General features: G+C 46.3%; 1 protein-coding gene across 2 annotated transcripts in view; it reads right to left on the bottom strand.

The window, feature by feature from the left end:
* Positions 1-3,989: 3,989 nt before the first annotated feature.
* The window catches only part of grin1b (glutamate receptor, ionotropic, N-methyl D-aspartate 1b), a 90,059-nt gene continuing 81,938 nt past the window's right edge, over positions 3,990-12,110 (bottom strand). For both annotated transcript variants that reach the window (XM_056283673.1, XM_056283681.1), the window contains one exon: positions 3,990-4,055. In XM_056283673.1, the coding sequence (XP_056139648.1) occupies positions 3,990-4,055 (66 nt within the window). The remainder of the gene's footprint in view (positions 4,056-12,110) is intronic.

The following is a 12,110-nucleotide window of genomic DNA, read 5'->3' as shown; positions in this document are numbered from 1 at the left end:
ATTTTTATTTTAACAACTACTACAGAGTAAAAAAAAGTCTAAACACAGAATCAGTGTGAATAAGTGTTAAATGTTAGTGATACTGGGTGGTTCTGGACATCTCCATGGTCAAAATCTATCTGGTTCCTTCAGCCAGTGTTGCTCTAGCTTAGTTCTGATGATATGGGCTGCCAACTAAACACTATGTCATACTTCACTTTGTGGTCATGGAAGGATCAGAAGTATCTCAGCAAGTAATTACTCGAGTAGGTTTTCACTGAGAAACTCTATTGAACAAAGAGTTTGGTTGAGCGTGTGCACGCTTGTATGTGTGTCTTTCAATGGCTAATCTCACAAACTACTGGAGTTATCAGCCTAAAATGTTTTGTGCACAGTTATGACTGTTTGATGAAGAACCTCTCATGGTTATGGCGATTAAAAACTTTGAAAAACATTTGTTATCGCCATCGCTGCTCACTCTCTTTGTTCTCTCTCTAGCTCGCTCGATCAACACTGCTCTCTGTTGCTGCCTGATCTGAGTCAACCCTGCACTTGCTGCCTGTCGCTGCCTGATCTGAGTCAACCCTGCACATGCTCTGTCGCTGCCTGATCTGAGTCAACCCTGCACTTGCTGCCTGTCGCTGCCTGATCTGAGTCAACCCTGCACATGCTCTGTCGCTGCCTGATCTGAGTCAACCCTGCACATGCACGACTCACATCTACGGTTGACTCAGATCGGACAGTGACACTGTCAAAACCAAAACATTATATATTCATGCATGAGTCTTGAAAGTAAACGAGAAGTCGATCATATTTCACAAGTCAGCAAATCATTCACTGCTGATGGCAGCTCATGAGAACTGGAGGAACACTGGATGAACTAACAATAATCCACCTTATTCACCTCGCCGCTACACGGAAGTGCCATAGTCTCCAATGTTAAAACTCTGCTATAAAAATAAAATGTCAAGAGGAGGAGGAATCACAGTCACAGCGAGAAGTCACCTACAGCATCTCCCGTGGTTGAGCTGTTTTCCTACCGGTGTTTTATGAATGAAAGCCACTCAGCAGAGCAGCCATTCACCTTCATTCATTTGATATCATGAAAACCACGACGGTTCAACACATGCGACCTCTTTTAACGAGGGCTTATGATGGCCTGATCTCTGTCTGCTCATGTCAGACTTGGTCGCTTTCGTGTGAGGGTGCTAGGAGGCTGCACATCCACAGACTGACAGGCAAAACGTTTTCTTAGCTAGATTTTCTACTATTTCCCATATTTCCCGTTCAGTCGACTTGGGAGCTGTGCAGAAGTCTTATAATGGCAGGAAAACACTGGTTTTTCAGTCTGTGTGTGTGTGTGTGTGTGTCCTTCTCCTGGTAGGAGAAGAAAGGTTTGTCTCCAAGTCTGAACACCAGAGAAGGGGAGAAAGGTACGGCTGGTGGGGATCTGCACTCTACTGAGGACACTCCTCCATTATTACCATGGTATTAGTATAGCATATTAGTATTAGTTGTATGTAAGTATATAGTTGTATATAAGCCAGAGGACACTCCTCCACCTGGTCTGACTTTAGTCGTTTCCTTCATCAATACTTTTACTTGTATTCAACTAAATGATCGGTACAGCAGCAGTAGTTCTGCTCCTACTGGAGCAGAACTACTGCAGTGCTCTTTCCACCTCTGCCAGATCGTAAACCTCCGGAGTTATCCTTTAAGTTTGATTAAATGTTGTGGATGAGTTCATATCTCTTCTCCCACAGCGCCGCCTGTCGCTCGGCATGGGAACTGAACACAGCTTTAAAATGGTTTGAATCTGCTGTGTTCAGTGAAGCCAAGATCAAACACTCGACGAGAACATAACAACATCATGGTGATATAAAATGACATGTTCAGTGTGAAAGACATCAGCTACGTTGTTCCTGTAACGCCACCGGGACTGTCCTCCATCAAACCTCAGAATCACCTCAGAAGCTTGTGTGTTCACGTCGCCTGCTTCAGACCTCATGTCCCATTTTAAAAGGACGCTGCCATTACAACAGACAGGCGGGATGGTTTTCAGTGTTTGGCAGAGAACAGACGTGTGTGGCGATACCAGGGTTTTAGGTGGAGAAGAGACGTGTGTGGAGATACGAGGGTTTTAGGTGGAGAAGAGATGTGTGGAGATACAAAGGTTTTGGTGGAGAGCAGACGTGTGTGGAGATACGAGGGTTTTGGTGGAGAAGAGATGTGTGGAGATACGAGGGTTTTGGTGGAGAACAGACGTGTGTGGAGAGACGAGGGTTTTGGTGGAGAACAGACGTGTGAGGAGATACGAGGGTTTTAGTGGAGAACAGACGTGTGTGGAGCTACGAGGGTTTTTGGTGGAGAACAGACATGTGTGGCAATACCAGGGTTTTCGGTGGAGAAGAGCTGTGTGGAGATACAAGGGTTTTGGTGGAGAACAGACGTGTGTGGAGATACAAGGGTTTTGGTGGAGAACAGACGTGTGGAGATACAAGGGTTGTGGTGGAGAACAGACGAGTGGAGATACGAGGGTTTTGGTGGAGAACAGACGTGTGTGGAGATACGAGGGTTTTGGTGGAGAACAGACGTGTGTGGAGCTACGAGGGTTTTTGGTGGAGAACAGACCTGTGTGGAGATACGAGGGTTTTGGTGGAGAACAGACGCGTGTGGAGCTACGAGGGTTTTTGGTGGAGAACAGACGTGTGTGGAGCTACGAGGGTTTTTGGTGGAGAACAGACGTGTGTGGAGATACGAGGGTTTTGGTGGAGAACAGACGCGTGTGGAGCTACGAGGGTTTTTGGTGGAGAACAGACGTGTGTGGAGCTACGAGGGTTTTTGGTGGAGAACAGACGTGTGTGTGGAGATACGAGGGTTTTGGTGGAGAACAGACGTGTGTGGAGATACGAGGGTTTTGGTGAAGAACAGACGTGTGTGGAGATACGAGGGTTTTGGTGGAGAACAGACGTGTGTGGAGATACGAGGGTTTTGGTGGAGAACAGACGCGTGTGGAGATACGAGGGTTTTGGTGGAGAACAGACGCGTGTGGAGATACGAGGGTTTTGGTGGAGAACAGACGCGTGTGGAGATACGAGGGTTTGGGTGGAGAACAGACCCGTGTGGAGATACGAGGGTTTTGGTGGAGAACAGAGGTGTGTGGAGATACAAGGGTTTTGGTGGAGAACAGACGTGTGTGGAGATACGAGGGTTTTTGGTGGAGAACAGACGTGTGTGGAGATACAAGGGTTTTGGTGGAGAACAGAGGTGTGTGGAGATACGAGGGTTTTTGGTGGAGAACAGACGTGTGTGGAGATACGAGGGTTTTAGTGAACATCACCTGGTAATGGCAGCTTAAATTAGTGGAGGTAGAAAGAGACTGACATCACAAAGTCATGCTGTCTTCAACATGAGGTCTACAGTCATCACTATCTTCATCAGCAGGACGTCGAACTCACAGGAACTCTGATCTGGTTCACCACCAGAGAATCTAAACACACACTTGGTCACACCTGTCCACATGATACAAAACTCTGGTTTGAAGAGACAGAAAGCTACAAGCACACAGCTTACATAACTATAATGAAGCTAGGCTAGTGTGTGTGTGTGTGTGTGCACATGGGCAATGATGACAGTAGGGCTGGTGGAGAGCTGGGCAAGGGGTGACAGGTGGTGTGTGTGTGTGTGTCTTGGCGCCAATCTGTGTGTGTGCGTGTGTGTGTTTCAGTGTATGTTTGCACAGCATGTTGCTGTGTCCAAAGTCCTGATATCAGCACATCTCCGATCCTGTTTTACATCAAGCAGTCCAGCCGTATATCTGTGTGGGTGTGTGTGTTTATCAGTCAAGTGTGTGTGTCTGTTTGTGTGAGAGACAGAGAGAGAGAGTATATGTGTGGGTGTGGGGGGTGGGGCTCAGTTGGCGTTGCATCTATGGAACTGTCAACCTGTGGCTCACTTCCAGACTCCCCCTCCCCCCTCTCTCTCTCTGTCGCTGTGTGTCTCTCGTCCTCTCAGACCACGGTGCTGACGGAGGGATCTGATAGGTTGAGCTGGCCGGTGATGTCAGTGGGGTACGGCTGCAGGAAAGGGACACAAAAGAAAAATAAAACGTAGGAGACATGCAGGTCAACACAACACACTGATGAACAAGAACATTTTCATCATCTTCACCATCACATAAGACCATACGATCAGATCACATGATCAGATAACATGATCAGATCACACTGGACACAGGGTCAGAGATCTTGGCCATCAGTTCGGACATTGACTGTGCTGGATACTGTTGTCATAGAAACAGTTGCCGGACAGCACAGAAGCCTCAGAGAGGTGATGTGTTGGACTGGCTAAACATCCCATTTATTAATGGTGGTTTCCATGACAACATGATGAGGAGGAACTCGTCTTCATTCTCCTGAGGAGTTTAGAGGGACTGGTCCTGGATACTAGAGTACTGTGGTACTATACGCAGTACGACTGCAGTATAGATGGCTGTACGCATGTCTAGACTGGTGAAATTTGTCTTTACAGCATTGCAATAATTCCCATGAAATACGGCTTGCTGTGTTTTACTGGTTGCTATGACAACTCTTGTAATTAGTGAGCTCATTTAACCATCTTCTGTGTTCTTTTCTTTTTTTATTCTTAAATCTGTCCTCTATTTTTTTTAATCCCTCTTCAGAATGTTCAGTGTTGGGGTTACCAGGACGTCAACAAGTTGTCCTGGAACCAAGACCAACGATAGACAGCGCCCTCCACAGGTCTAAGGTCATTTGTAACAGTAGTGACAGTATGTTACTGGAGTTATAAAACAAGTTAATAGAGGTAATTTATTGAAGTCTTCTTACATAACACTGAACATGTGTTGAAAAGCAAGGCAGGGGCTCGTATCAGCAACCTCACCAACTGACCAGAAATACAGATGCACATCTGAGAGCAGTGCCAGCCAACACATGCGGTCCAAGAATGAATCTAATGGTTGAGACACCGCTGCACAGCTCCAGCTGGCTTTATGTTGCTGTGTTTCTTATCGTCTCGACGCTGCTCAATAATCCAGGTGAGCAAATCCCAGAAAGGCGAGTCAGGTCATCTGGACACAGCACTTATTGAGAGACACGTTTCATCATCATCTAAGTGGCCTCCTCCGTCTCAACTGACTGCAGGTCAGTTTATAAACCACCCTTAAGCCTCCTACAGACTGTGTGATGTGGGCCGTCTCAGATGAAAGATGACTAAACGTGGCCATGTCTTTGGTCGTGGCTCCAAAACGGTGGTCCTACGTCGCACTGTGAGACAGGTCCAAAGACGGCGTTATTCTGGTCTTGCGACCGAAGGTAACCTGGGACAAAAGTCTGACAGTGTCAGAAATGTAGGATGACCTTCTCACAATGTGACTGCTGCTATGACCTACGTCTACTAACCAACCAATAGAAATGCAGCACAAAATGACGCACAATCTTTGCTGGCGCTAAACACAAACAAACACACTGTTAGCATCTGTGACCCAATTGCCATGGACTCAACACAATGAGCTGCAGCGACTATTGAAAGGATTCGACTCCTGCTTGGCATCATGTTGCTCTACCAGCGGCGAAGACTGATGACGCGCGCTGATGCATCACGCACGCTGATGACGTTTTTATGGACTTGCGTCGTAGCCTGCGATTCAGTAGGCGTTATTACAGTCTACATACGTCACACTTGATGTCGCATTCAAGTTTGTTAGATCCATATTACACAGTGTGGCTTGCAATAAACTTGTCCATCCATTATCCAAACCCCTTATCCTGCTCTCAGGGTCACAGGGATGCTGGAGCCTATCCCAGCAGTCACGCTCTTTAGGAGGCTTTATAAACAGTGCAGTGGCATAACGACCCAAACCAACTACCAGTTTCACATGCAAATATGGGCGTGACCATTAACTAGAGTTACAATGGTCATGTGTACTATTCACAGAAGGTTGGGGAATAGTTGCTATCACAGCATTGTAAGATGGTGACAGATGAACTCCTCGCCCCCCCCCCCCCCAGTTCAGGCAGTGGTTACAAGAAAAAGGTGATCGATTGTCTGAAGCTGTTAGAACAGGACAATGCTATTGATAACAATGTTGTACCACAGATTATACCCAGGGGGCGCTACACCTAGTCTGTATGGGTTACCTAAGATACGTAAACAGGATGTGCCATTACGGCCTATTGTTTGTATGATTAACTCAGTGACCTATAACCTCTCTAAGTTTCTGGCATCTGTTCTTAAACCGTTGGTAGGCAGTAATGAACATCACATCCACAACACTATGGATGTTGTGGATGAGGTGAGGGTCTGGGGGACACCACGATGGAGGGGGATGAAACAATGGTCTCATGATGTTAACTCTCTCTTCACGTGCATTCCTGTTGAAGAAGCAGTGGAGGTATTCATTTATTCATCTTCAGCCGCTTCTCTGGGATCGGGTCGTGGTGGCAGCAAGCTAAGTAGGGCACTCCAGACATCCCTCCCCCCTACAACGCCCTCCAGCTCCTCCTGGGGGATCTCAAGGCATTCCCAGGCCAGACTGGACATGTAGTCCCTCCAGCGAGTTCTGGGTCTACCCCGGGGTCTCCTCCCAGTTGGCCGTACCCGGAAAACCTCCAAAGGAAGGCGCCCAGGAGGCATCCTGATCAGGTGCCCGAACCATCTCAACTAGCTCCTTTCGACGCGAAGGAGCAGCGCCTCTACTCTGAGCTCCCTCCAGGTGTCCGAGCTCCTCACCCTATCTCTAAGGCTGAGCCCAGACACCCTACAGTCTACACCATCTACACAATCTACACCATCTACAGACCAGGACTCCACAGTCTACACCATCTACACAATCTACACCCTCTACACCATCTACAGACCAGGACTCCACAGTCTACACCCTCTACACCATCTACAGACCAGGACTCCACAGTCTATACCATCTACACCATCTACAGACCAGTGGCCACTCTTTCAGGGATGGGGACATGTACATCCTGGATAGGGAGGAACGAGGCCATCTATGTGAAGAGGGAATGATGATCCCTGAACCGGGGGGGGGGGGGTGCCTAAGAGTACATGTCACCATCTTACAATGCTGTGATTGCAACTATACCCCAATCCTTTGTGAATAGTACACATGACCATTGTAACTCTAGTTAATGGTCACAGCCATATTTGCATATGAAACTGGTTGTTGGTTTGGGACGTTATGCCACTGTGTTGTTTATAAGAGTGGGGTACCTGCAGTCAGTTGAGACTGAAGAGGTCACTTAGATGATGATGAAATGTATCTGTCAATAAATGCTGTGTCCAGATGAACTGATCTAACCTTGTGGGAACACAGTCTGTTGTTGATATAACCACACATGCAACGGTTTCTAATGCTTTCCAAACTCACGTCCCTATAAAAGTGAATATATTGTTTTATCTGTTAATAAATGATGCCAAATTATTATCTGCAAGTAAATGAAGTCAAATTATCATCAATTTGTTCTTTGGTTGGTTAGATTTCAGTTCAGCTCAGCTCTGGACTGCTGGTCACCACAGAAACATGATATGATGATAGACATTACTCTGGATTGGAAGGACCAGGTTGACTGTCAGCCTAACAACAAGAAGGTCACAAAAGAAAAACTAAAATAAATGATCTTATATTTGTCTTCCACCATTTTCAATCTGAGCTGTGACTTGCCCTGCAGGAACCCCTTAAAACAGTTTCAAACCCTCCCTTTAACCCTGTGACACTATACTACAGCCTCTGTCACAAACAACAACAAATTCGTTTTGTATAGCGCCTTTCAAGGAACCTTCACACTAGAAAGCATCTGTCAATTTATTTAATTTCTCCTACTGGACTTGACTGAAAACCGGCTCAGGTTCCCAAAATGGCCACCGAAAACGTCATGTCTACAGATATGGTGCGATCTGGTCTAGAACCGTTTTGTCGATGGTTGTGATGTAACTGCTGTGATGTGGGGGGGGTGTGCATGTAATGGACCTACCACGGGGCTGTACAGTGTAAAGACATCTCCATGTTACCGCCAACGGCAGCATCTCACTGAGCTCAGCTAAAGAGCTTTCATGTAAAATAAGACAAAGGGAAGCCGTGTACAGTTGGTGAAATCAGCTCTGCAACACTGATGTCAGCATAAGTGGGTGGAGTTTCATTGATGTGGGAGGCTTTCAATGTTACATCATCAATGAAGGGGCATGGGTTACAATAACCCCACCCTTCTCACACCTTCCACTGATGCACCAGGAAGTTCCTGTTCTATCAAAGGTTAATAAATCAGTCTATAGATCGCCCACCATGTGTACAAGCCAGTCTACAGGTCTACAGGCCTACAGGCCAGTCTCTAGGTTTCCAGGTCAGTAAACATGTCAGTCTATACCAGGGGTGGGCAATCTTATCCAGAAAGGGCCGGTGTGGGTGCAGGTCTTTGTTCCAACCAAGCAGTTACACACCGGTGTCTCCTAATCAAGTTCCTCAGCAAAGACTCTACTGGTTGATTAGTGGGATCAGGTGTGGAACTGCTTGGTTGGAACCAAGACCTGCACTCACACCGGCCCTTTCTGGATAAGACTGCCCACCCCTGGTCTATACTGTACATTGATCTGTAGGTACCATATGCACTTTTCCACTTCATAGTACCGGCTCAACTCGACTCTACTCACTTCTGGTACCGGGTACTTTTCTGATTTTGTTTTCCTCTGCAGACAGCTCCCCCTCACAGTGAAGCCCCGCCCATCGCTTGTGGGCATGTTGACCAGTTTTTCCTCCCTTCTCTATAGGTGCCCCACACGGGTGTTTCATTTTCAAAAAAGCAACAAGGACAACTGAAAATGGCTGCTTCACCTGAACAATATTAGTTTAAGAGATTTGCGGGATTTTTTTGTTGTTGCATGGATGGATTATCAACTATGATACAAGTTTCACGAGGTTCGTTTCGGTATTTCCTGGTTTTAAACAGAGCTGTTCAGTTTCTCTCTGACCAATCAGTGCTCTGTAGAGATTTCCTGTCATCTTTGAGTATCGGCTCAGCTCGCTCGGAACCTCAACGGAGGCGGTACCAAAAAAAGTATCAGGTACTAGATATTATCTCCAAATTTTGCCCAACAGAAAAACCAAAAAAAGCGAGTAGAGTTGAGTCGAGCCGCTACCATGCAGTGGAAAAGGGGCAAAGGTCTTTATTATGAGTCCTTGCAGAGGATGGCAGAGGCAGTGTGTGTTCACCATGCAGTCTGGACACCACTGAAATCAATCAACAACAATAAAAAGATAAAAACATTTATACTGAAATTAAAAGACATGATCACAAAGAAAAATGGGTCAGCGTCTTGATGTCCCCTCACTTCCTTCACTGTCTACTCACTTCAGTACAGCAGAAGACTGCTCCTCCCTGAAACACTCCCGTTTTCTCTCTCATAAGTTCAAAATCCACTCCTTTCCTGTTTTTCTCATTCAAATGTCATCAGTGTGCACAAGGCAGTGTTTCTGTGCCATGCACATCCCGGAGAAACGTTAGGAGCTGCAGAGCCAGGACAGAGGTGTCCTGGCTCTGCGGCTCCACCAGCAGCCATCAACCAACACACTGGTGGCAAAACAGTTGTTTAAGAAGAGCTGCGAAATAAAGGTGCACAGGCAGACATAGCGCTATGCATGCGCGCACACACACACACACACACACACACACACACACAGGTGGAAAGACAACATTATTTCCTGGTATTACAGAAATAGTATGTAGCTACACTGTGCCGGTATAAGGTAAAGTCATGGGACAGCTGAAGAGTTCAGGGGTCAGAGGTCACAGTGGAGCTCTGATGATTCCGTGTCACTTATTGTGTTGTTTGGAAGAGTCAGTAGAAAAAACAGAACACCGGTCTACACTGTGACCAGGTGAGAACAGAAATACACAGTCAGAAATACACAGTACAGACCAGAAATACACACTAGGGGTCGACCGATATGGTTTTTTCAGGGCCGATACTGATTACTGGTAAGTTATGGAGGCCGATAGCCGATATTTGGGGCCGATATTCAGTTGCAGTAAATGTAAAAAATTTGCATCAAAATTTACAGCAACGCAAACCTAACACAAGGCTGCCTTTGAATGAACGCGTGTGATTGAATTTTGTGTAAAATAGAAAATATTTGAAAAAAATAAAGTGCATGATGTTCACGGCACTAGATAACAATCAGAGCGGGATTATATTTTAATGAAAAATAAACAACTTCCAAACCAAGAAAATGGAATGAATTAAACTGCAGGGCCAGCAGGAAGTAACCCGACCAAACTGAATAATGTTAAAGTAACTCCACATAAACTGGTTCAAGTGCTCCCAGCAGGCCTTGAGTCAACTGAAGGGGGAAATGTACATTAGTGTCATTATTTCCCTTTCTCTTATCTTTAAAGTGGCGGGGTTTGGAAGCGGGGTTGTATGAGGTACTTATACATGAGGTACTTATCGATAGTCAGGGTATTATTACCCGCAGTAGATGGGAGTCTGTGCTCTCCCAGTTCGGAGGTTCAACAGGAGTAGCCGGCACAGAAGTTCAGGAATGGGACAGGGACAAAACGCATTTTAGCCACTTAAGAAAAGGATCACCTAAAAAAATAAAATCTGTTCAAGTGTACACTACGTTTTGAATGTTTTCACCGCTGTATCCTGCCGTCAGAAGGCCCTCTCATGTGGAACTACTTTCTCTCACCCGCAGAATGTCCGTATTCCTCCACATAAGTGCAGAGGTGCAGCGCACCTTATTACTCCGCAGACCAGCAGAATCAGATGGATGTTCTGCAGTGGAGAGAATGTAGTTCCATGGGACAGGGCCGTCTGACACACTCATGCACAGCACTGACAGTAACACTCTGTGTGTAACTAAAACATCACACGTTACTCTTTCCCTTTAGCCCAGCTACAGTTAGTCAAGGTTCAGCACAGCAGTGGAAACTGTGTTCTCTGTTGTCCACTTCATGTCAGACCGACGTTATATGCTGTTTGGTGTGTGTGTGTGTGTGTGTGTGTGTGTGTGTGTGTGTGTGTGTGGGAGGGGGAGAAAGACGTAGAAGCTAACGTTACGGAGTGAGTTTTGTGGCATGCTTGTCTTACCAACCGAGTGGGTTTTACGGCCTCTGGCATGCTCCTGGATGCTTCTCTTTTGCGTTTGTGTTGTTGAGGTGAGTGTCGTGCTGTGCGTCAGGAGAGTGAAGGCTGCATCGGAAGCGCGCATGTTTGCGCAGCGGACTTTTTTTAATCGGCTGGGCAATAAAAATATGCCGATAAATATAATGTGAAAAATGACGAATATCTGAGCCGATAATCGGCCATACCGATAATCGGTCGATCCCTAATGCGCCGTGTAAAACAGAAATAGACAGTGCATAGTAAAGACACACACTAAACGACAAAAAGATTTACTGGAGAAAAACAATTGACAGACAAAAAGGAGAATTTGTTGAGTCCTTCAGTCACCTGAAGAAAGAAGACTCATCAGCAATAACAGAAATCATTCAGTGTGACAGATTCTAATCAAGTGTGCTACACTGACCAACACACACACACACACTGCATGCCTGAAGTCCACAATCTCCAACAACGTTTAGAGTTACACTCCAGTGGTTTGAGTTGAGCAATGGAGCCATGTGAGAGATGAGGAAACGGCATCACGTGATCTTCCTGACACGGTCAGTTTAATTCACCACCGCCCAAAGCTGTCGCTCTGCAAGTCCTCAACCCTCAGCTGCAAAGAAGTTCTGTTAGTGCAAAAAAGATGCCCGACTGCAGCCTGACATCCAACGCTGTGGCTAGAGAAGAGAAAGCTCAGTAGTTAGCAGATGCTAGACAGACACACACACACACACACAGACAGACACACACACAGACAGACAGCAGCAGTCTGTCTGTCTGTCCGTAGCTCAGAGGGGTCGGGGTGCATTTGGATGTGTGGTGGAGAGATGGAAGGATGTACATAGACCTGACAGGGAGAGGAGGACACAAACACAACGACAAGTAAAAACAGAAAAGAAAAATATGACAGGAAGGGAAAGGTGAGAGCGTAGGACAGGGGAGGAAGAGGAGGAAGGAGAGTTTTTCCACAGGAGAAAAGAGACCACACATCTGATCCT

The sequence above is a fragment of the Lampris incognitus genome, chromosome 1 (assembly GCF_029633865.1).
Source record: "Lampris incognitus isolate fLamInc1 chromosome 1, fLamInc1.hap2, whole genome shotgun sequence".
In the NCBI taxonomy this organism is placed as follows: domain Eukaryota; kingdom Metazoa; phylum Chordata; class Actinopteri; order Lampriformes; family Lampridae; genus Lampris; species Lampris incognitus.
The sequence above is the reverse complement of the archived record's forward strand: the minus strand, read 5'-3'. Positions and strand labels throughout refer to the sequence as shown.